Genomic DNA, 24,121 nt, shown 5'->3' on the forward strand with positions numbered 1-24,121 from the left:
CTCATTATTTGGCTAAATATAATTACGCTTCTCAACTATGAATTTCTTACACTTTCACCCTTATAGTGTCAAATATTCCGTTGAATATTCTCTAATTTGTAATCATTTTGTTCAAAAATCCAGTTTCTAATACACCATAATCTGATATTTACAAGCCAATATATATATTTTATGATCATTTCATTTTAAAATGTGGAGCTAGAATATAGGGTAAAATAGGTAAAAACTAGTGAATACATCTACAAGATTCCACTAAATTTAACACCAAAAGATTAGATGTATAAGTGTAAGAAAATTTATAGTTGATGGATTAGTATAATTATACAAACATGAGGAATTTTTCTTAATTTGATCTTCGATTGGTGGAGAAGACTAAAAATACCAAACATATCCCAAAAGGAGAGAGAGAGAGAGAGAGAGAGAGAGAGAGAGAGATTAAGGTAAAAAAAAAATGAAAGCACAAGAACACCATAGCACGTGTACAGTTACTTGTAAGAACAACTCTTTGAGCTTCGTAGCACAACAGAAGACCATTAAAACAAACAAATAAACACCTCCCCTTTGAAAAAATCATCACCCAATTTCCATATTTTCTTCATCAAACAAAAAAATAAAATTAAAAATAAAAAAGGAAATATGCAGCAGGCAATCAACATACAGAATTCAATCCCAGATGATATTGCCCTCAAAATCGCTTCATCCCTTCATGTATTAACTAATTATGAATTCACTTGTTTCTTGATTTTGACTTTAAAAATCCATTCTTTTTGAAAAAAGATTCGATTTTTACTGCAGGTTTTCGACGTGTGTTCCTTAGGCAGTTGTTCTAGGTTCTGGAGGGATTTATGTGGCTCTGATTGTGTGTGGGAGGGTCTATGCAAGAATCGGTGGTCTTCACTTTCTCTGGATGATATTCATCAAGAAACACACTCCAATTCAAAGGTCCCCTTTTTTTCTGTTTTTTGCTCCAGAATTTTGTGTTCCAATTCCAATTTGTGTTCCAATTTTGTGTTCCAATTCCAATTTATGTTTCAATATAATTTTGTAGTTAATTTTTCCAATTTGTGTTTCAATATAATTTGTAGTTAATTTTTCCAATTTGTGTTCAAATTCCAATTTGTGTTTCAATATAATTTTGTAGTTATTTCTAATGCCATGTTTGGTTACCTGGAATTGGGTACTGGATTTAGCAAAAAATAGGCAATCTTGTTTTCTTGAACTATATTATATAATAACTTTCACATATTTCATAATCTGAATAATTCCTGATTTTTAATTTAAACTACTGTAGGGATGGAAAGGGTTGTATATAAGTAAGCACATAGATATGGCTGTAAAAGCAGCTTCTGTGACAACTTTTATGGAAAAAGCTTTAGCTTTTGAATCGATCGAGGCTGGTAATTATTTGAAAGCCATTGAATTATTGAAATCGCTGCAACTTGGATTCGAAGATGTTCGATTCTTCTTCCTCAAACCGAATCTCGATGTGCTGCTTAACTTGATCGGATTGCACTACTGCATTGTTTGGCTCGGTGTTCCGGTAACTTCCTTATATATATAACTCGAAACGGACTCATTTGATTTTTATTTTCTTTACATTGACTAATTAAAAAAGTTAATGAAACATTTTGATTACTCGTGTTTTCTCCATATTGCTTCATTTAGTTTAAGAATTAGTACAAAGGTAAAAATCGTACTGCACTGTGTTTTTAGGCCTCGTTTGGTTGCCGCAATTGGATTTTTTCAAGATTTGATATTTATTGCCGTTTTATTAATGTCCGTTTGGTCGGCAAAATAATCCAATATGTATTTCATTTTTTGTAAATTCCGAATATCTTTGTAGGCGGAGTATGTAATAGAAGCACTAGAAAGAAACCGTGTTTCGAAGAGGCAAGTGTGTGTGCAATGGTGGAAACTCGGAAGATGGTTTTACGGGTTCCGGTTAAGGGACGAGTTTCATTCTAGAAGCATCTCCTTGGAAGATCTAACGGCTAGTGACGAACAAATTATTGGAGTGCTTTCTCGTGGGGCCGTACACGAAGTTATTCGTGTTCAAATTTCTGCTGCTAAGCCTACTCACACGTCGTGGTCTCATCAAGTTGCTCAAGTGTGATTATAATAAGAAAAAAAAAGGCTTCGTCTGTTTCGATTTTGTAAATATACGGGTCGAAAAGTTGTCTTTCAAGACATCAATGTATATGTTATGTAATTATTGGCTTTGTAAATAAGATGTCTCTAATTTGTGTGTGTGTGTGTGTGTGTGTGTGTGTGTGTGTGTGTGTGTGTGTGTGTGTGTGTGTATATTAAGTTGTACTTTTTCAACCTTGTGTGAACATATTATTTTATGCATCTTTTTTTTGTTTTTTTTTTGTTTGGTTAATGTAAGTTGAGAATTGTTTATGTCAATGACAAGACTTCTTAACTATAACACATCTTTTTTTTTTTAATATGTTAATTAGAAGCTATATAATAAAGTAAAAATAGTAATCGGCATTCAATTTCCGACACCGTAAACCTACCTAAACTGCGATAACATCACGAATTCGGGTTCGTTTCTGATCACTAAAACGACATCGTATAGAGATTCCAAGTTCAAGATATAACACAATCAAGAAAAAATGTATTGAATTCTCATATTTTATATTTCTTACAAGTTTTCATGATAATCAAATTAATGGATCTTCAAACTTCTATAACCTCGTACACGAATTCATGATCATCGAACGACAATGAATCCGATGAAGAAAGAAACATTAGACAACGAAACAACGAAAGATTTCAACAACTCATCCACATTTTTCTCATGGGAGAGTTTATTTCATACAAACTCCATTACAAGAAGAAGAAAAAATCAAATTCTTGAATCCGAAAACCGAAACAAGTATACGAAAATAATTAAATAAAAAAAGTATATATACCGAATTAAATTTTCAGCAACAAGGGGTGCATCGGTACACGTACGCAACACGTCGCCGAGGTGTCGGGTTGCAAAGAGAAATCGCCATAACTACAAGAAAGATTACCAATAGAATACCTGTCATATCTATTCCTCCATCTACTGATTCACAGCAGATTTTTCCCATATTTAAATTCCCTTAATCAAAATAAAAATAAAATAAAAAAGGATTATTCAGACAGAGTTTGATGATTGGGAAAAATGAAAGAATGGAATTTTATGGAAATGAAGTGTTTGTTATAGAGGAGGAGAGAAGAAGTCTTTTGGTCAATCACAAGTCATAATCAAGAAAAATATTTTTTAATGAAATACTGCTTCTTCACTTTTGATGTACACAAAATCACACACACATACATGTGTGTGTGTGTGTGTGTGTAAAATATTCAAAGATCCTAGATGTTACACCTGCCTATACCTAACACTGAGTCAACTCTGTTTTTCTTTTCCAATAATGTATGTTTAGATTCTTTGTTTTAGTTGTTGCTACCTGCAAAAGGGAGTTTCCTTTTCCCTATTTCCATTGGTGTTTTTTTCTTTTTCTTTTTTTTTTTTTTTTGTTTGACAGTTCAAATTCTGGAAAGGCCAAACTCAATAAATCAACAGCAATTAAGAAAAATGTAGGGTAAATTGCGATCATCCCTGCAGTAAGCTCAAATTACGAAAAACTTCCTATTGTGTTGGGTAAAATTAGAATCACCCATCAACTGTGAATTTCTTCTTACACGTCCATGCTTATGGTATCAACAAAATCTTCTAGATTCCGTGGAATGTTTTGTAGTTCGTACTCGTTTTGTGCAAAAATACAGTTTTTGATGCACTACAATCTGATTTTTACAAGCCAAGAGACATATCTTATGATCATCTTGTTTCAAAATATGGAACTCAAATGAGATCAAACGGATACAGACTAGAGAATATTCCACGTAATCTAAAAAATTCCACTGAATCTGAACGTGTAAGAAGATTCATAGTTGATAGTTAGTTGTAATTACCCAAACATGACGGATTTTTTTCTTCGTAATTTGACCTTTCAGCAGCCGTGATTTACCAAAAAATGTATAAAGAGAACATGTAAATGTGCATACAGCATACTGTAACATTCCAATAGTAGAAAAAAAAAATTACAGTGTGCCAATGGAAGAAGGGTAGAAAGAAAGAAAATTTCAGCATTTACATAAAAAACCTAAAACAAATATTCTCACAATCCATCCCGAGAAAGAAAAAATAAATTAAAAATCAAGAAATGTAGGACAAATAATATTATAATCCTTAATTTAAAACTGAACTCTTATCTTTCTGATAATCTTTCTTCGATGGCTTTGACTTTCTTCTTGGAGCAGCAGGATCGGCCAATGGGCCCGACCATGTTTGAATCGGATCTTTCGAATACGAAAAATTCATGGAGCTAAACGGCACATCAGGAGGGTCAAACGGTTGGTCAATGGGGTGCGTAGACCCCATTGTATAACCGAGTCCTCCGTCTTGGTGTGGAGGTGGAAATTTTTCACTTTTGCTCTTTGCATTTGCGTGGTTAATTAGCCTCCGCTTCTGTATCATTGAATTAAATAAATAAAATTATTTTTTGGTAAACTCAGTAAATTTCCGGGTCTGTTATCTGAGGAACCAAAGGAAGACATAAGCAGATAAAGAAGTCTATGACAAATTAATCTCGAACGACTTACGTCGACATTGGTTCGTAGCTCTGCATTTGCTTCAGGGGCAGGGATTCCCCGAATCGTTCGTTGACGTGTCCGCGTTTTCTTCGCAACGTCAGTATGTGTCTTACCGGTAGTTCTTAACCTGCATTCTCAGGTTACACAGTTCATTCACTGATAAATTGAAAATGTACATATATGTGTGTAATGTATATGTAAAGGACTAGGGGTGGAAATCAGACGGATCGGATTGAAAGTAGCACTTTCGGAAAAAATCCGATCTTTTCGAAAGTGAAAAACTATCTCCAATTCAGTTCCAAAAAAATCCTAAACCAAAATTTCGGCAACTCGAATAGAAACTTGTTCCCAAATCGGAAATTTTCGGATCGGAATCGGCGGAATTTGGAAATTTTCAATTTTTGGTAGCCTAAAATGTAAACTGGATAATAATTTTGATACTATAAGTGTAATTCTCGGAAAATGTTTTTTGGAATTTTTGGTATTATTTTCTGAAATTAAAACCTGATCAAAATCCCATACATATTCCGGTTTCAATCGGGAAAAAATCAGAAATAGGATATGAATTGTCAAAAATCGGAAATTCCATTCCAGTTTCCACACCTATAGAGGATGCTTGCGTGTTCATAAACAGGCAGACGTTATTTGCAAACATATAAACACGAACATCATTCATCCCAGAAAGACACTAATAAATAACAATAGAGGTCAAAATAATAATAAACAAATTCCAACCTTCTAGCTTCTTCATCCCGACGCTTAGCATCCATCTCCTTGCTAGGCGGATACTTTGGAAGGCTTGAAGGATCACATGCATAAGGCCTTGTTGTGAAGAACTGCAAACGAGAAAACATAATTCAATGCCACGTCAAAGTTCAGTACATATAAAAAGTGTGTCTGCGTGAGAGAGATAGATATATATAACACACTTCGCTACTTAAAGCAGATGTAGCCGTTTGACGGTGAGATGGATCAATTGAAAGCAGAGTCTCGATTAAAGGAAGTGACGATGCTGGGAAATCTTTAAACGCCTCAGTTATACGCCTTTTGTATGCTTGCTGTGGCTTGAATATTGTTGCATGAGGGAGCTTTGATTTTTTCCAATATTCGTCAGATGGAGAACCACATAACTTGAAAATCCTGTGCAGTTGTTCCACCTAATCACAAGAATTTTACGCAAATTAAATCAAGTACCAATATCAAGTGCTCACTCACATATTTTATTCGAGAGTAAAGTTTAAAAATAGGACAATAAGAAGCCCACAAATTTACCGAAAACATTACTATATTACACATTTCAGACTCCGCCATTGCACCATTTTGGAGTCAATATTTACAATCACAAAACTAATAATAAAGCCATTAGACACAACACACTATCCAACAAAACACGAAAAACCTCGGATTCGGTTACCTCCGTTCGGCCAGTCATGATGGGCTTGCCAGCAAATAGCTCGGCTAAAATGCACCCAGCACTCCACAAATCGACACCTACACCATAGTCAGTGGCACCAAGAAGCAGCTCAGGCGGTCTATACCAAAGAGTAACCACACGGCTAGTCATCGGCTGCTTGTTCTTAGGGTCAAAGGTGGCAGCCAATCCAAAATCAGCAATCTTAAGAACTCCATCGTCGTCAATCAAAAGATTCGAACCCTTTATATCACGGTGCAAAACATGGCGATTATGGCAGTGCTCGAGCCCAGACAATAGTTGATGTACATAACATTTCACCTACATTATCAATCATAGCATCACTACACAAAATTTTCCTAAGTGGCACACAGAAAAAAAAAAAAAAAAAGAAAAGAAGAAGAAGGCGCAGAGTATCCCACCTGAGGCTCTGTAAACTTGATGCCGGGGGTAGAAGAAAGACCAGCCAAATCATGAGGCATATAATCGAACACTAAATACAAACTACACGACATTCTTGATGTCGCTAAACCTTGCAATTTCACTACGTTTGGATGATCCAATCTGCGAAGAATCAAAATCTCCCTAGCCATGAATTTCACACTCTCGGGCTCTAAATTATCGAACCTAACTTTCTTCAACGCAACAATGTTCCCCGTTATAGTATCTCTAGCTTTGTACACATTACTATAAGTGCCTTGCCCAATCTAATAAAAAAATCAAGAACAAAAATTAGAAACACACAAGTACATACATTATACATACACTAACAAAACATACGGAAATACGACAAATTAATCCGAAAAATCCCGCTTGCCTTATCGAGCTTCTCGAACGAATCGGCTTTACGTGGGGTCCACCCATTGAGAGCCTCGGCTGCAACCGCCACGAGCCAAGAAGGCCATCCAGCAGCCACTTGCTCACCATGTATACTCTTGGAGGGATTACTTAACCTAGGATTCGGCTTCGATTTTCTCTTCTCGGTTTTCGACTGCTTAGCAACTACATCTTTAACCTCATCTTTGTTATCTCCACCGCTCTGACCACCACCACCACCGCCGCCCTCCTCCGCCTTACTAACTGAACTACCTACTAATTTATCACCACCACCGCCTGACGCAACCGACGAATCTCTCTCTCCCGACTTATTTCTCTCTCTCCTAACTGCAGAATCGCCGCTGGGCGTTGAAGACACTTCCTTCCCAAAAGCACACCCCATTTTTCTCGACGAACACAGGCCTCATTTCTCACCACATAGTAGAATCATGACCCTCATTCAAAAAAATTCAAAATCCACCGAAATTATAGCCGATAATTCAAATTCAAAATCCAATCGAACTACTACTATTGCTACTTCGAGAACAAGTGAATCGAGTGATAAGCTCTACTCAATCGAAAATAATAAAATTAAAATTAAGAAGAGATAAAGCGAGAATAATTGTAGTGTGAAAAATGGAGAAAGAACCCTAGATTTCGTATCAGTGCACAAGAAAGCAGAAGCAAAGCAATGATGATTTTGTGAAATCCCGCGATGTATGGGCTATGGCGGTCAAAAAATCAAAGGCAAATTATACAGAGCGAGATGATAAATTGATAATTATTGGTGGCTTTTGTTATACCTTCTCTTTTTATTTTTTTTCTCTGTGGTGAGTTTCCACTCTTTCTTTTTTATTGTGTAAATATAAATATGAAATAAATATTTTACTTCATTTGTCTATTATCATATTAATTATTATGTGATTTAATGGATTTTTACCCAACTATATTTGAAATTATTTTTAAATAATCCACTATAATAAACTATGAAATTAATGAAAGTTCGTATCTCATTGTAAATGTTCGTGTATCGAGATTGTCAGTTAATCTAGTGTGGTTTAGGTCTCTCGTATAATTTACCAGCTATTATACGAGATTAATTTCCCATATGGTATGATTGAATCCAATGATTGCAACAGATCATTAGACCAATAGTTTTATTGTTATATCATCATCAACGTTGTTGATAAGGCACATAACGGCTCTGTCTAATTTAACCCGAAACCTGAAAACTCGAACCCAACCCAAAACCCATCCAAGTTCATCCAATCGCCGTCCAAGTTCATCCAAATGATCCATCTTTTCATAGAGAAACTTCGTAATGTGTTTGAAAAACAAACTTTGATTTTCGAACTCTTTGTATAAAATAGATTTAGATAAATAAATAAAAAACAATTGAAAAGAAGCAAATGTAGCAAGGAAGATTCACAGTTTATATACTTCATCTACAATTGATCAGTATGTAATATGTGTATGCACCACTTGCTCAAAAGAGTATTCTATCGAGGTTGATTGCAAAAGGGTATTTATTCTCAAAGACTATCGAGAAACTGAGCGAAGCTCGGATATTTGGGCTCCCACCCTAGTTCTGCTCGAGATTTCGAGTTGTTTAATTTCTTACCTAAAGGATCCGATGTTCCTGCAAAAAGTAAACATCACGATTTTGAGAAACGGAGGTTTCAAATATAACAAAATCCTAAGATGTGAGTGGCATTACCTGTGAAAGCCTCGAATTTCTTACTATACTTGCCACTTTTGTTAACTAGTTCCATCACTTCCTGTCTGAAAGGATAATAAGTAAATAGTTAATCCTATTGATTTTCTACTACATTTAACATGTAAATTTGTTTAGTTGAATAAAACAAAAACCTGGACACAGGATGATTATCACAGCCGAGAAAGATCTTGCCGCGAAGATTCTTTTTTAAGATGGCAATCGAAAGTGAAGCTGCATCCTATATGAGTTACACGAAGCATTGCATTAAATTCAAATTTCCGTATAAAATAAGCAAAATACACAAACATCACTGAAAGTGATAATAAAGGAGAATCAATCGCATAGTCAATATTGTGGTCAAGTATTACCTCGTAATGGATTAGATTAAGAATGTGATCTGGCCGAACATCAACGGTCCCTTTCTCCAACCAATACGTATGGGCACCTCTATCTACTTTGTGTGACAGTTAAGGCGGTGTTTGGATAAATCATTCTCGTTATTTGAAGTTGAAAGTTCGATAGTTAAAATTATATTTAAAAAAAAAAGGATATGTAAAGTCCAGCTAGTCGAACAACGCAACCACCAGCCTCCAACACTACATTCTCTGATGTGAGTAGCTTATCTGTTCTGGGGCTCCTTCCAATGGGTACAACTGGCGTGTTCTATAAATCAATTAAAAAATACTCAACAATCAAAGTAACAACGAAAGCATTCAAATTTGAATAAAATATAAGAATTTTATCCTACAACACATTTTAAGATGTTATTTTGGCAACGGGAACACGTTAGAAACAGAAAGTTGAAATTAGTCTGATGAGAGATACCTCATCACAGGATCCATTGTCAAAGCAGTCATAGGGAGCCGAGCTTGAAGTAAATACAAAGGAACCTTCACCGTTCCAATTTAAGGTTGCTTCCCTATCGATACCATTAAACAAAAATAAATTGGAGATTGAGATATATTAGTTAGTTCACAAATGAATCGTAAAAAGGTCTTATTAATACCAAATTTTGAGAAATTGCATTGTAAGATGACGAAAGTCATCTTAAAGAAAGTAGTAAACAGGAATGTTAGTCTGCATATTGCTTAACGAGCCCACAAAAGCATGACACGCAAACAGAAAACTGTGATATTAACGATCCCTCGAAGAGTTTATAGGGGGTATTATATTTCGCACCTGACTTCACCTGGATAATCGAGAGTTCCGGAAGGAGGGGCGCAGAAAATGACGAATGGGAACTTATGACTCAATTGTGTTCCCTTCAGAGATGGAGTGATCCCTAACTTTATTAACTCTTCATGATGTTCGCTCGTCAGTGTCTGCCCACAAATTTGAGACCCTGGATACTCCTGCCATAGTAAAAAAACATTCAAATTATTCACTTACGCAGCTAATAGATGTAGAAGGAAAGTTTATATATCACACTTTATTACAGAAATACCTCTCGCCATTTTTCAGCCACTATTCGTCCCAGCACGCCTGGCCCAACTATCAGCAAGTCGTAAGCTCCAATAGCTCCAGCGGATGAAGCTTCCAGTTCGTTGTGAGGTGCATCTTCAACATATCAAGCAACATAAAGTTAATGGGTGGCATAAATACCTTTTTGTCACAATCATATCGTTATGTACAAAAATATATTTACGCATCATAGCCAATTCATACAGTCTGGTGTTACAATCCTATAAATTGGGAACTAAAACAATGGAATTAAGATGTTTATGATCGAGTTCATTTTGTGTTCGACCATCATTTCGAGTGTACATTGACCTAAACTTGAATGAAACCGCACTCTAATTCGATAGCTTCACTTAGGTTTTATCATTTCCTAACTCAAGACGAAAAGCAAGGCAAAATCAACCAGTTTTCGAGCTTAATTTATAAATTTACCAATCTAGGCTCAATCGAATCCTGACATCACAAACAAATTTATAGATCCTCGATTCGCAAACTGCGTTTTGTCTCCTATTTCAGAATCACAAATACATATATCCGCATAAATTTAGTATATACACAATTTTTTTCGCGGAAACACATGTAGAATTGGGTAATCATATCAACCAGAACATCAAATTTCAGCTACATCAATATTGATTCGCTCACACATACTATGCACCAATTAAAACACAAATCCATCAAAAAACAAAGGATACCGCCAGAATTGAAGTAGAATGCAGTACTAAAACAAAAAACCAAAATTTTCACCAAAAATACCAGAATTGGAGTATTACCGATGGTGGAGGAAGCGTTGACGTTGACTGAAATCGGAGTGGCCATCGAAAACGACGCCGCAGTGGAGGTGAAATTGAAGCTTCTGGACAATGAAAGAGAAGTGGAAGAAGAAGAAAAGGGGGAATTGGAAAATGCGGAAGAAGCAGAAATCAGCTTTCTCGGATTTTGGGAAAGCCCCACGAATTTAGTGCTGCTGCTAAAGTTTGTTGCGCACCTCATTTCCCACACTTTTTTTCAGATAATCGATGTGATCAATAAGAGAGAGAAAGCGATTATTATTTATTACTACTTTTTTAATAGATGCCCATAATTGTGGTTAATTGGAGGCAGTTAAACCGCAGAGGATGAAATATTGCTTACCAATAGAAAACCGACACGTGTTTAATCGGACCTGCAATAGATTATTTGGCATTATTCTTTTATTTTATTTGTAGTTAATTTGTATTTACTTCATTTGACCCTACTTCTCTCTACATAAATCAATGCTTCGGAGGGGCATGGTTGGAAATTAGAACGAAATTTCGACTCAAATTTTTTTGATTATGGAACAATATTTTTACTTCGAACATTAAAATCCTAATTCGGTTTTAATTTTTAAATATTTTTCTTGTGATAAGGACGCTAAGAAGTTATATTATCAATATTATTATGTATTTTATATTTTATGTGACTATAATCATTGGAGACTTCTAAATTCCATCGATTCGATCAAAAAAAAAAAATCTTCCAATTTTTGAAATTCTGAATTTTTTTTTCGATTTTTTCCTTTCTTGCATAATTGGAATTGATTATTCACTTCCAAAAAGAAAAATCAGAAATTTTCCGAAAGTGCTAATTCACATCCGATATGTCTGATTTTCCACCCCGAGTGGTGAAACATTATTATTGTCCCAATTTTAGATTTTTCCAAAAAGAATTTATCAAATTATATTATATATGAGATTTCGAATTTCGATCTGATTGATTTTTTAAAATAAAAGTCAACGTCGTCCTATATGGAAAGAACAAACTGGGCTTGGGCAATGTGGAGCCCAATGAATTTTTATTTTAGCCCATCACTTAACTGGGCTTTTCAGACACTAATCTTTTGGGCCTTTCGAAATTAAGGCCCATCATATAATATGTATTTAATTAGACTTAACCCCCTCAATTATCCCTTATTTCGACATCATTTTATATTCCTAATTAATGATTCCAAGTGGTTAGTTGTTATTTTACCTGCTGCCAAACACATGATATAAGTTAACAAACTGTGATTGAAAAGTATGATCAAAGTTAATCACAACAACTTCACCTACCCTAATAACCTAATCTTGTTGGGATCTTTTAAATATTTTCTTAATGACAAATATAACATTTTTTTTCAATTTAAAATTAATCTCTCCCCATCTAATTATTAATTCTCGAATACGTCATTTATGAAAAATATCCTACTTTACGACTGTCTCATAATCTTTTTTTACCTGTAGAGTAAAATAAATATGTTCAATCTCGTTGGCCCGTAAGGGTATAACTCAGCTGGTTCCGAAGATCGTAAGTTAGTGCAAGGCTCTATGATCGAGGACTGGCCGCATCGATGCAAAAATTTCAACTCTAATGAGGATTGATTTCTTGCTGGCACCAGACTCAAGTCCGCTATCCTAACGAGGGATAGAAAATGGGGGCCCTGAGACGAGGAATTTTATCTTTTGATGCAATTAACCAATCTTAGTTCAACATCTGTCTAAAAAATTGACAATATGCAATCTTTTGTGACCAATACAAAAAATATAGACCCTATCATTATCAATTATTCAACATGTCACAAAATAATAGAAATTTTATAAGAATATAGTGATGAGATGGTTTGTTGCATGCTTAATAATGTCAATTATGCAAATCATTGATCTTCCAAGAGTATTGTAATAGGTTAATTAAAGAAGCCCAATACATTTCGATTCAATGTTTTTTTAGCCCTTTGACACTTTTATTATTTTATTTATTGTAATTTTATTTTTTAGAAAAAAGTAATGGGTTGGAATCTTTAATTTTTAATATATACTATAGGGTGGTGTTCACATTAAATATAGTTTTTATGATGAAAATATTATTAATGGTAGGAACACTTAGACATATTTAAATGAATTGAAATCAATTTATATTAATTCAAATTCATAATTAGTAACATATGGTCCCACTTGAGTCAAAGGAAGCTTTCAATAAAGTAAATATGTTCAATTCTTTTTTTTTTTGTAATTTTTTGACTACGTACTATTCCAAGGGGAAAACATACCGAGCTTAATTAAATTTAAATATTGTTGCAAAAACGAAAAAAAATAAAATGTTAAGTGTCGTTTATTAATATCATTTTGACGTCGAATCTGATTTTGACATATTTTTAGTTTGATTTTGGCAAACTACGGAACACAAAAACTGTACTCATTTGGGTTAATTTTCTAATCCAATTTAAATCAACTAGATTGAATGTCGTGTGACGAAGTTATGCATGAATGAGTCGTATTTTGAATTTTATATAATACACATCAAAGTTGTGGGCAACGATCATCGTTTAACGTGTGTCTTTCTTATTTGATATCCAGTTTTGGCGATTCAAATTGGATTAAAAATCTAACTAAAAAAACTACAACTTATGCATTTCCGGATTTGCAAAATTTGGAGTAAAAATTGATCAAAATCGCATTTGAAATAGAAACGGTATAATTTAAAGCTCGAACAACATTAAGATGTTTGTTTATATTTTAAATTAGGAAAATGTACTTAATTAAGAGAATAATCTAACTTGTAAGGATTAAAATATATTATAAAATATATTTTTCCCATAATTTATAGTCTAGAAAATGTCCATAAAAGACTTCCTAAAATAAAAGATAAAAAAATAATAATAAAAAAATGAAAAATAAAATCAAAGAAAAAAAACACAGTGGAGGCTGGAGTTATGTTGACTTACAACGGCGTGCATAAACCTCTCTCTCTCTCTCTCTCTCAATTCTTTTACAGAGTTCCTCTCTGTATTTAATTTCTATTCGATTTGTGTGAAAAGTAGCAACAAATCACACACACACAAACACAGATCTGCTGCTCGATCGGTTTTTTGTCCACTCACATTTCCGCCATTAACAAATACAACCTTTTTTTTTTTAATTTTTTTTTTCGCCATTACCAGAAAGTGCGGAATTCCGCTTTGCAGAGAAAAAGAAGGCGGAAATCAATCTAAATGCGAATGTTTTACACTGTATAATATTGATTTTTTGCTTTTTGTAGGTATTTTGATTTGTTTAGCTTATTATACTTTTGCCTTCTTCCATATGTTTGTGGGCTTTTGCCGAATCATAATTGCTACTTCTGCTTTTTATACTTTTTTCCCCCTTCTTCTTAAATTTTAGTACAAGATCATAGGATTTTTGCCCTATTGTTTGGTCAATTTTAGGCTCCATTTGCTCAAATTTGATTTTTTTTTCTTGTGCGTTTTGTAGTGAATTTCTTTCTGAATGTACTGGATTGACTGATTGAGGAAATGCTGTTTGATTGATCTGTGTTAGAATTTAGGAGTTCAGTGATTTTGTACTAGGATCTCGATTTTTAAGGTTCATCTTTTGGTGTGTGGTGATAATTTTTTGTGGGGTTTTGAAATGAGGTGCCAAAGGATGTTATGTGGTGAGAAATGAGGGTTAGGGTTTTTCGAAATGGGGTGTGTTTTCGGGAAAGAGGTTTCATCGTCCAGGTCTCCGATTGGCGAAGCTGTGGTTGTAAAAGGGAGAGTTAATGGCGGAGAAGAGAGAGATTCCTCGTCGGAATCGAAGAGGAGAGAGAAAGTAGTTGTTGGTTCAGTTAGTAAACGGGAAGAGGAGAGCGGTGGTGGGGCCCGTGGAGGAGGAGATGGTGGTGGTGGTCAAGTTCAAAATGGCGGTGAACGGAATGAGAGGAGGAGGAGGTCTAGGCCGAATCCGAGGCTGAGCAATCCACCTAAGAACATCCACGGTGAGCAAGTTGCCGCCGGATGGCCGTCGTGGCTATCGGCTGTGGCGGGAGAGGCTATCAGTGGGTTGACCCCACGCCGTGCCGATTCTTTCGAAAAAATCGATAAGGCAAGAGATTTTTTTTGCCTTCTTTCTATGTTACTCAATTCCTTACTAACGTTTTGTACATTTTTTTGTTTTTTTTATTGTGTTTTAGATTGGACAAGGGACTTATAGTAATGTATATAAAGCTAGAGACGGCATAACGGGAAAAATTGTTGCCATGAAGAAAGTTAGATTCGATAATTTGGAGCCTGAGAGCGTGAAATTTATGGCTAGGGAGATTTTGATTTTGCGACGCTTGGATCATCCTAATGTGGTGAAATTGCAAGGATTAGCAACATCAAGAATGTCGTGTAGTTTGTACTTGGTGTTCGATTATATGGATCACGATTTGGCTGGCCTTGCTTCCAGCCCTGGAATCAAGTTTACCGAGCCTCAGGTAGAATAAAATTTTGCAATAATTTCATAATTTCATTAATAAATTAAAAAAAAAAATCTTATCGTAAGGTATGTTTTAGATTTTAATTATTATGGTACATTTCGTCAGATCTATTTATTTTTCTTCTATAATTTAGCTACTCGAGATTTGTTCGACTGAATTTTAAGACGGACGACTTCTTCCCGACAATCGTCACTTTTTCCTTAGAAAAGAAATGAAAGCAATTGAATAATTCATGAGTCTTGATTTGACAATCCGATTTTATAATATGTTTACTTATTTTTGCATATTTTGATTGGATATGATAGGTCAAATGCTACATGCGTCAGCTATTAGCGGGCCTTGAGCACTGCCACAATCGGCATGTTTTGCATCGGGATATTAAAGGATCAAATCTACTAATCAACGATAGAGGAGTTTTAAAGATTGCTGATTTTGGATTGGCTTCGACTTTTGATCCCAATAGTAGGCAGCCAATGACTAGCCGTGTGGTTACTCTCTGGTACAGGCCACCTGAGCTGCTTCTTGGTGCTACCTATTATGGTGTAGGTATTGATTTGTGGAGTGCAGGGTGTATTTTAGCTGAACTATTTGCTGGCAAGCCCATCATGACTGGCCGAACCGAGGTAATTAAAAATAAAAATAAACTTCCTCCATTTCAAAATAAGTGTCGTTTAAGGTTGATGCGGAATTGTATTAAATAGTCTTGATTTTAGGGGAAAACGTTCTTATATGAGAAATTTACATAGCCTTATATAAGTCGGACAAAATATTTTTTGTCATGCCTTGAAATTCTAAAGTGACACTTACTATGGGAGATTGTTTTTTGTCAAAGAGTCACTTATTCTGAAACGGAGGGAGTAATGGTTATGTTAAACTGTGAAATGATAATTTTGCCTGTGTAGTTTGGATGTCGAAGTTAAAAAAAATCTTGAAATAGTTTAATTGGGATTAAATCTATGATTAAATGTTATATTATCCGGTTTAGGTGGAACAGCTACACAGGATTTTCAAGCTATGTGGATCTCCGAGTGAGGAATATTGGAAAAAGTCGAAGCTTCCTCATGCAACAATGTTCAAACCTCAGCAGTCGTATAAAAGATGCATAAAAGAGACGTATAAAGATTTCCCACAGTCGTCTTTGCCTTTAATCGACACTCTACTTTCTATTGATCCAAGCGAACGGCTCACTGCTACAGCTGCACTAAATAGTGAAGTGAGCTCCCTTTTATCTATCTATCTCTGACCATTGTTTTTCCTACACACAAGGAAGCAAATGAAATCAAGAAATGAACTCGTTTTTTTTTTTTTCTAAATAATATAAGAATACTTTTTTTTTTCTTTCTAAATAATGAACCTTTTGGGCTCACTGTAATATTCCTTTTCCCAGCCATAGTGGATAACGGACGGAATTGGCACTTCCAAAAAAATTCATTTTTTTCGGAAGTGAAAACCAATTCTGTGCCGATTTTTTTTTTGAAAATAAAATAAAAATCGGAATATCAGAAATTTGAATGAAACAAATTGTTCCAAAATCGGAATTTTTTTATCCTAATCGGCGGAATTCAGAATTTCCAGTTTTTCTACAAAATGCATAATAATATTGGAAAAAATAGGAACTCGCAACTTTCGAAATACGGAATGAAACATATTATTCCATATTAGGAAATACCTGGATGCAAATCGGCGGATTTTGAAAATTTGGTTCCTTGCGTCTTTGTAATTGTGGATGAAACTCTATAACATGATTTATCTATTTATTTCTTGTCTGCAGTTCTTCACAACAAAGCCTTATGCGTGTGATCCTTCTAGCCTTCCAAAGTATCCACCTAGTAAGGAGATGGATGCTAAGATACGTGATGAAGAAGCTCGAAGGTCTGGCAAATTTACTATATTCTACATACTCTTTTTTTCTTCTCGTTTTTTTTCTTTTTTGAATAAAAAAAACACCAAATATGGTGGGGGTTAGGCTAAGACCCTTATCGTGTGTATAGATAAATAACGAGTACACGTGTGTTTTGATATTATCTCGAACGGCACATAGTTTAAACATTCTGTAAATTCTGGAAGTCGTGTTTCTTTCTAATTTGGCTTGATTACGCATCCCATTTTTTTTTTCTTAAAACTGGCATGTGATTGTAGGTTACGAGCTGCTGGTAAAAGTCAAGCTGATAGTGGAAGGAAAACTCGAACACGTGATAGAGGTATGCGGGCCGCACCTGCCCCCGAAGCCAATGCTGAGCTTCAATCCAATATTGACGTAAGTCTCTCATTTTCACTGTACCGTAAATCATCTTTATCCGTTAGTTCTTTGTACTTTCACCTTCATATTATACCATAAGATTGAATTTCATGGAAGCATTTTTTATTTTTGGATTTATAAATGAACTGCTATAATAATATATTTCTGTGCATTTCTTGATTTTGCCTTTTAACCATTTTTGCCCCCCCACGAAAAAAAACAGAGACGAAGGCTAATCACACATGCGAATGCAAAGAGCAAAAGCGAAAAGTTTCCGCCACCTCATCAAGATGGCGGGCTCCACCACAGCGATCTGAACGTTGATCCACCAGATGCACCCTTCAGTACTTCAATGAATTTCTCGTACTCCAAAGATCCGATTATAAATTGGAGCGGCCCATTGGTCGATCCGGGTCATGTAGGCGCTCAAAGAAGAAAATCGAAACCATCGAAGAAGGAATATTATCGAAGAGACAAAAACTCTCGGAACATGGAGAAAGATTATATGTAATAAAATATGCACTGGTTAACAAACGAAAGGCAGATTTCGTGTTTTATTTTATATATATGCCGGGAAATTAGCAAACTGTTTTAAAGAGGTAATATATCTTTGCTTCCACAATTTTTTCTTCTTTTGTAAACTTGAGAATGTTTCTTTTTTTTTTCTTTTTCTAACTAGTAACTAACCCGTGCGTTGCACGGGATACCATTACAAAGGAGGACAAAATAATTATTGAAAATTATTATGCTGAATATATTGAACTTAAATAATCAAGAACAAATCACCATAAAAAACGTAAATAAACCGGATAAATAATAATATAATATTAAGAACTTGGTCGGTATAATTAACAATAGTTGTCACAATTCAACAATCAAACATGGGGCTTTGTCTACGTCCAAAATATCATCACTTGTCATCTCTTACTCCGTTCTTTCTCAACATCCTCAAAATTAACATATGAGAAAAGTTATTGAAAGACCGTCCATATCTCATAATTTAGTTTTACAAAATTCATATTCTTTAATTATAAAAAGAAATAATAATAAAGTAGTAGATGGCTATAAAAGTAAGAGGGTCTTCAAGCTATCATTAATGGAATGCAACCAAGAATTGCTAGTTTCCATCTCCAACCAAGATGAAACATTCACTGCCCGATTTTTCCGTTAAAACACAAAATAAATTTTAAATATGAATGATTTTCTTGAAACATATATGTAGCTATACAATGGATTTAAGAAGTTATTAATGGGGAGTTATTATTGGAAGCGCATATTTATTGTAAGTGAGAAATTATTCGGGATAACAAAATATGGTAAGAAAGAATACCAAATGATATAAGGGTAAATTACGAAAACCTATGAACTTAGGCTAAATTACGAAAAACACTCACATCCATCCATAATTACCAAAATTCTCCCGACGTTTATTCTCATCTTGCACTGATCCCCTTACGGTGTGATTTTTCATAAAATCTTTTTATCTGAGGAAATATTCCCTAATAATTGTCAATTCTACCCCAGCAGACGTGATATTTATTTATCCTACTTTTTAAAGATAAAAATAATTATCGGGCGAGAGTAAGTATTTTTTAACCTTCCACAGTTGAATTGATTTTATTAGGTTAAACCAAATTCACATTTTATGCACCTCAGGATAAATTTTTCTCGTAACATTATAAGTTAATGTAATGTAATTTAATATTTTTAATGCTACTTTTTATGATGGCAAATGTCAAATTGATCCTTCCACAACTACAAAGAGAAAATAGGACAATACATCTCATCAATATATTTTAAAATTACATTTTTTAGAGAGAGAGAGAGAGAGAGCACTTATCACGCTACTTGTTGTTACTGCAAACGTGTTATATAAATTTTTATAATAATATACAATTTTCATCCGTACAGGATAGAACAATTGAACTTCATAGTGAATAATAAAAAAAGTTATTTTTATGCAAAATTGAAAGTGAGAATAATACTCGTAACAATCTGTTATATTATATTATGCACTTTAAAAGTATCGAATGGGATCCTAAATATAAAAATTTATCTCATAGGAAAAATATCTAGAATCGAATAATTTGATCGCACCTCTATCCATCGTCATTGTAAACAATTATTATGAAATAAATTGTATACGTTGACGAAGATGTTTATTATAAGAAATGAAAGTAGAACCAATGTAAAAATTATAATCTAAAGATTAACAGAGTGAATGTGGCTATCTCTGTGTCAAGTAATTAAAAATCAAAAAATACAATTACCAAACAAATAAGCATTTTTAAACATAGACTCAGGCCTAATTTTTACATATTTTTTCGTAATTATTGCCGTCAAGGTATCCAAACTATTTGTAGTGAAACTCAATAATTAATATAGTTTACATAAACTATTAAAAAAAATATCTGAAAACAAAAAAGAAACTAAAAAATAAAATCTGCCTACGAAGAATTTAGGATGAATCAAAACAACTTTCGAGCAATTCATTTTACATTATATACAATCTACATGCGCGATAAAGATAATACAGGAACATTCGATATTCGTGTTATTAAATACTTAAATAATTTTGATACGAATTACGCACAGTATATCATAGTATAAATAATGTTTTCATCTAAATAAATTCAAGGTCTATAAAAATCCAGGATAAAAAAAAAAACGAAAAAGAGGCAATGCTTGAGGAGGCGCACCAGGAGGAAGCATGGAGAGGAGGACTTCTTGCACTACTTGCTGCTGCAAACGTGTCCTTAGCTCCTAGAAAGTTCAATAAACGTGTCCTTCCCTCCGATTTCTTATATTAGATAAACCGTTAATCTATTTGGAATACACCTTGGAGAAATTCATCATAGCATAAATGATGAGCTGTGAATTTAGTTGTACACCCAAATTTGTCAATGGACATACTGAAAGTAGGAGAAAAATCTCAAAATTAAATAAGAACAGCAAATCGGGGAGAATAGACACAATAAAAATGAGTGAACCAAAGAAACTAACTCAGGAAACGCATATGAATATTGAGTGACTACCACTACCAATGTAGCATATTCCGCCACAACTCTTCTGCGCGCATTCTTGTGGAGATTGCTCTTATGGGTCCCCGAGAGGAGTGATTTCGTATTATGATAAAATTTAGAATAGTCGAACTCAAAGTGTATTCTGAGAATTTACTTGGTTATTGCACAAATTGAAGAATTACAAAAACTAAATATCAAAAAAAAAAACAGCTCAAATAAAGATAGAGTATAATTTCTGTTACATACCATCCCCTCCAAGAGTTATCTACTCGTGTGTTGTGATTTATTTCAGTCCAAGTTCTTTGGGTATTTCCGCTCCCTACAACAATTTGTAATTTTGAAATCAAAATAAGTTCACAAACAGGTCACTATAAAATTAGGATTGCAAGCAAGGTAAAAATAAACGTATCTAGAATTTTCGCAACCAAATTTAGATAATCGACAAAATTATGAGTATCAATTCCCAAAGTGTCTCCTAGCTAAATCGTGGGGCATAAAAATAGCGTCTAGTCGCTCATGAACCGTAGCATCAATATCACTTGCAAGAATCAAAATCTAATTCTGCATACATAATTAAACAACATACATACTCAAAAAGAAGGCACTCTTCCTTCAGTCTCTTGAAGGTTGTAACTATGAATCCAACTTCTATGAAGAAGAAAAGGCGTAAAGATCACTTTTAGCATTTTACATAGAAGGCTGAGGTTTGAAAATAAAAATATGAACATGAATAATCTAATTTAAGTGTTGCCATATAAATAATAACAACTCAATAATAAAAACAGAGAAAGCAACTCAATTTTAACCATGTCTACATAGTCAAAAAAAAAAAAAAAAAAAGAAGCAATAATGAAGTCGAAATCACCAATTACAAAGTCGAATCAGCGCACCTTTGCTTGGTCTTTGACAAATCAGATTCCAATGATGAAACCGTATGGGCAACTATCCTGCGTCATTGATCTCGTCTGTGCAGTGAACATCTTTTTCACCTCAAATTCATCGATTTTACTCCTCTATGCGTCTGTGTGGGTGTGTTCTATTTACAACATTTCAAATCACATGAACCCTAATTTCTGAAGAAAAAAAAAATTTAATTCGTCAGTACACATATACACCGAATTCAAGAAAATTTAAGAAAACTGAAATTTTTGATGTTATCTTCAACAAATGTTCCTTAATTCATACCTGAAATATGGAAGCTTCGAAGATCCCATTGAGGTTTTCTACGGGAGGGGTGAAAAGGGAGGTTATTCAATCTCCATGGAAATCTCTAACTCGTGCCTTTGGAAGATGAATAAATGTTGAGTAGTGCCAAATAAAAATACTTTTAGTTGCAGTTTTTGGTGCTCAAGAAGCGGAGTACGCGAGATGTAAATGAAGAGTAGTTATTTATCGTGTCTTCAGTTTTCTATACGTGTGATGTTTTTTATTTTATTTTATTTTTCATTGTTATTGTCGTGGAGGAAAACAAACTCAAAATAACCGCCGAAAGAAAGAAAAAAAAAACTCCAAAAATAAGAATTGTCAAAAATACCCTTATGTTTAGGTTTAGGGTTATAGGTCAAAATATCTTCTTTTTATATATAAGATGTAATTTTGAATATTTTGATATTAATTTAGAGATTTTATTTGAGTTTGATTTGACAGGAAACTGAGTTTGATTTTTCAAGGTATGTTTTGTCAAATTAAAATAAAAATTTTAATATTCTCTCATTATTTTTTTTAGATTTATTTATTTATTGATTTTGGGTAAATTGCACTTACCTCCCTTATGGTTTGGACTTTATTTACATGACTCCCTGTACTTTCAATATAGCACATGACCCCCTTGTATTTTAATATAGACACATAAGTCCCTTGTACAATCAAAAATACCATTGGGGATTTATATGCTTATATATAAATTTAGAGGGTCACATGCACAAAATACAAACTACAAGGGGTTATATGTAAAACTACGTGGGGTTCTAAGAGCTATTTTTGTAAGTTGTAAGTGATGGTGGTGATACACACTGATACGTGTAGTACATGCATTATTTTCCAAATTCCACCGTCTCACCACCTTAGCTTACTTCATATATATATATATATCCTCTTCTTCCTCTTCAACACTCTCTCTCTCCTCTCTCTCTCTCACACACACACACACTTGGTAATGAGATTAGGTGGACCAGACTACAATGGATCACGACCAAGATTCCGCCTTTGCCATGGTTTCCTCTACAACCTCTGCACCACCGTCTCTTCTTGGTCAGTTCTTCTCTTCTTTTTTTATTATTATTTTTTTTCTTTTTTTTAAAAGAATTATTGGAATTAATTGAGACACATTTTATGAATATATTTAAGGGTAAATTACGGCCAACTTCCATGGTCAAATTACGAAAATACCCTCTTGGGTAATTACATTGTTGGGCTAATTACAATTACAGTCAACTATGTATTATCTTAAAAAATACTCTTCGGTGGTAAATTTAGGGATTTTAAATTAGTAAAATCGAACCGCAATTTCAGTACCCTATCATTTCATGCCGTTTAGCCATCATTTCACGCAGTTTGCCATTTTTAATTCAATTTGGTTTAATTCAATTTGTTTCAGTAAATAATTGATGTACATAAATTTTATTTAAAAATATTTAAAAGGAGCCATAAAAAATATTTAAAAGGAGGGATGCCTGTATTTAACTAAACATTACCTAAACATTGAGGGTTTTTTTGTAATTTGTCCATATTTCAGGGTGACCAAAATTTGCACAATATTTAATAATAATAGATTTTGCAGCTTCTATGTATTCTGCTGTTGCTGGCTTCTAGAAGACTGTTTTGGGAGCAACCGTAGTCTTCCTTGGCCTCCTTACGAGTCACCGGAACCACCGCCGCCGCCGCCTCGTCATACTCATTTTGGGCCTCTTTTTGGGTCACCGGAGCCACCACCGCCACCTTATCATCATACTCATGTTGGGCCTGGGCCTCAAGGTTTCTTGGCCTCTGGTTTTGGCCCACCCGGCCCGCCACCACCGCCCGGCCCATATGGTTACCCGGGCGAACCGGCTCCGTTTTGATTATGAATTTCATGTTTTTTCGGTTCAATAAATAGTGTTTTAATTTCCCTTTATTTAGAATTTTCACTGGATTAAATAAATGAATTTATTAATCTATATATTCTCAAATTAAACATTTATATGCGTATTGTTGTATCTATTCAGATTAATATTTTTATTAAAAAATTGGTAATTAGTAAACCTTGTCTTAGCCAACTATGATTTAACTTAATTAATTAGTAAACCTTTTATTAGCCAATTGAAAAAGAAAAATGGAAAAAAATCTTATCCACATTTTATTTATTTATTTATTATTCATTTGCAGCATGTAAAATCTGACTGGTTTTTAAGAATTTGTGGTTGACATGTTGCGCAAGAACTCGAGGCATGAAAATGAGTTGGTCGTTTGCAACTGGGCTTTTTGCCACGTGTCAGATCTTCATTAGACCACACAATAAATTTAGATAATTTGTGGTTGTTCGAATTGGATGGCCCATTTCTTTTCTCTTTTTCCACCTTTGCCTTTTACTTTACATGTCAGCAAAATTTTATCCA

The 24,121-nt window shown here is 34.2% G+C and overlaps 4 protein-coding genes and 1 long non-coding RNA gene across 6 annotated transcripts; 2 read left to right on the forward strand and 3 right to left on the reverse strand.

Annotated features, from left to right (window-relative positions):
- Nucleotides 1-398: 398 nt before the first annotated feature.
- Nucleotides 399-2,445, forward strand: LOC105977906 (F-box-like protein). Its single transcript, XM_013003304.2, has 4 exons — nucleotides 399-708; nucleotides 796-942; nucleotides 1,292-1,540; nucleotides 1,844-2,445. The coding sequence occupies exons 1-4, from the start codon at nucleotides 637-639 to the stop codon at nucleotides 2,111-2,113; spliced, it is 738 nt and encodes a 245-aa protein (XP_012858758.1). The 5' UTR covers nucleotides 399-636; the 3' UTR covers nucleotides 2,114-2,445.
- Nucleotides 2,446-4,028: 1,583 nt separating this feature from the next.
- Nucleotides 4,029-7,776, reverse strand: LOC105977896 (putative serine/threonine-protein kinase At1g54610). The gene is made up of 7 exons (XM_013003292.2): nucleotides 6,858-7,776; nucleotides 6,463-6,747; nucleotides 6,044-6,361; nucleotides 5,559-5,786; nucleotides 5,365-5,465; nucleotides 4,639-4,756; nucleotides 4,029-4,504 (listed from the first exon to the last, which is right to left on the reverse strand). Exons 1-7 carry the CDS (start codon nucleotides 7,257-7,259, stop codon nucleotides 4,226-4,228), a joined length of 1,731 nt encoding a protein of 576 aa, XP_012858746.2. The 5' UTR covers nucleotides 7,260-7,776; the 3' UTR covers nucleotides 4,029-4,225.
- A 425-nt stretch (nucleotides 7,777-8,201) lies between these two features.
- On the reverse strand, nucleotides 8,202-11,084 carry EMB2799 (NAD(P)-binding Rossmann-fold superfamily protein). The gene is made up of 9 exons (XM_088820552.1): nucleotides 10,805-11,084; nucleotides 10,018-10,130; nucleotides 9,753-9,925; nucleotides 9,399-9,492; nucleotides 9,125-9,236; nucleotides 8,942-9,030; nucleotides 8,726-8,811; nucleotides 8,574-8,638; nucleotides 8,202-8,495 (listed from the first exon to the last, which is right to left on the reverse strand). The coding sequence occupies exons 1-9, from the start codon at nucleotides 11,022-11,024 to the stop codon at nucleotides 8,389-8,391; spliced, it is 1,059 nt and encodes a 352-aa protein (XP_088676678.1). The 5' UTR covers nucleotides 11,025-11,084; the 3' UTR covers nucleotides 8,202-8,388.
- Nucleotides 11,085-13,534: 2,450 nt separating this feature from the next.
- LOC105977871 (putative serine/threonine-protein kinase At1g54610) lies at nucleotides 13,535-22,176 on the forward strand. 2 transcript variants are annotated; one of them, XM_088820560.1, is made up of 9 exons: nucleotides 13,731-14,066; nucleotides 14,279-14,890; nucleotides 14,979-15,263; nucleotides 15,572-15,889; nucleotides 16,252-16,479; nucleotides 17,038-17,138; nucleotides 17,406-17,523; nucleotides 17,729-18,183; nucleotides 22,117-22,176. In XM_088820560.1, the coding sequence occupies exons 2-8, from the start codon at nucleotides 14,489-14,491 to the stop codon at nucleotides 18,014-18,016; spliced, it is 1,740 nt and encodes a 579-aa protein (XP_088676686.1). In that variant the 5' UTR covers nucleotides 13,731-14,066; nucleotides 14,279-14,488; the 3' UTR covers nucleotides 18,017-18,183; nucleotides 22,117-22,176. The 2 variants fall into 2 exon arrangements, with proteins under 2 accessions (XP_012858722.2, XP_088676686.1); XM_013003268.2 differs by having other exon boundaries at nucleotides 13,535-14,890.
- LOC105971455 (uncharacterized) lies at nucleotides 19,970-21,854 on the reverse strand. Its single transcript, XR_016032100.1, has 6 exons — nucleotides 21,714-21,854; nucleotides 21,419-21,601; nucleotides 21,115-21,176; nucleotides 20,775-20,847; nucleotides 20,509-20,670; nucleotides 19,970-20,417 (listed from the first exon to the last, which is right to left on the reverse strand). It is a non-coding gene; the product is annotated as an uncharacterized LOC105971455 (long non-coding RNA).
- Nucleotides 22,177-24,121: the final 1,945 nt, after the last annotated feature.

The sequence above is a fragment of the Erythranthe guttata genome, chromosome 7 (genome assembly GCF_056151865.1).
Source record: "Erythranthe guttata isolate IM_541 chromosome 7, IM_541, whole genome shotgun sequence".
Taxonomy (NCBI): domain Eukaryota; kingdom Viridiplantae; phylum Streptophyta; class Magnoliopsida; order Lamiales; family Phrymaceae; genus Erythranthe; species Erythranthe guttata.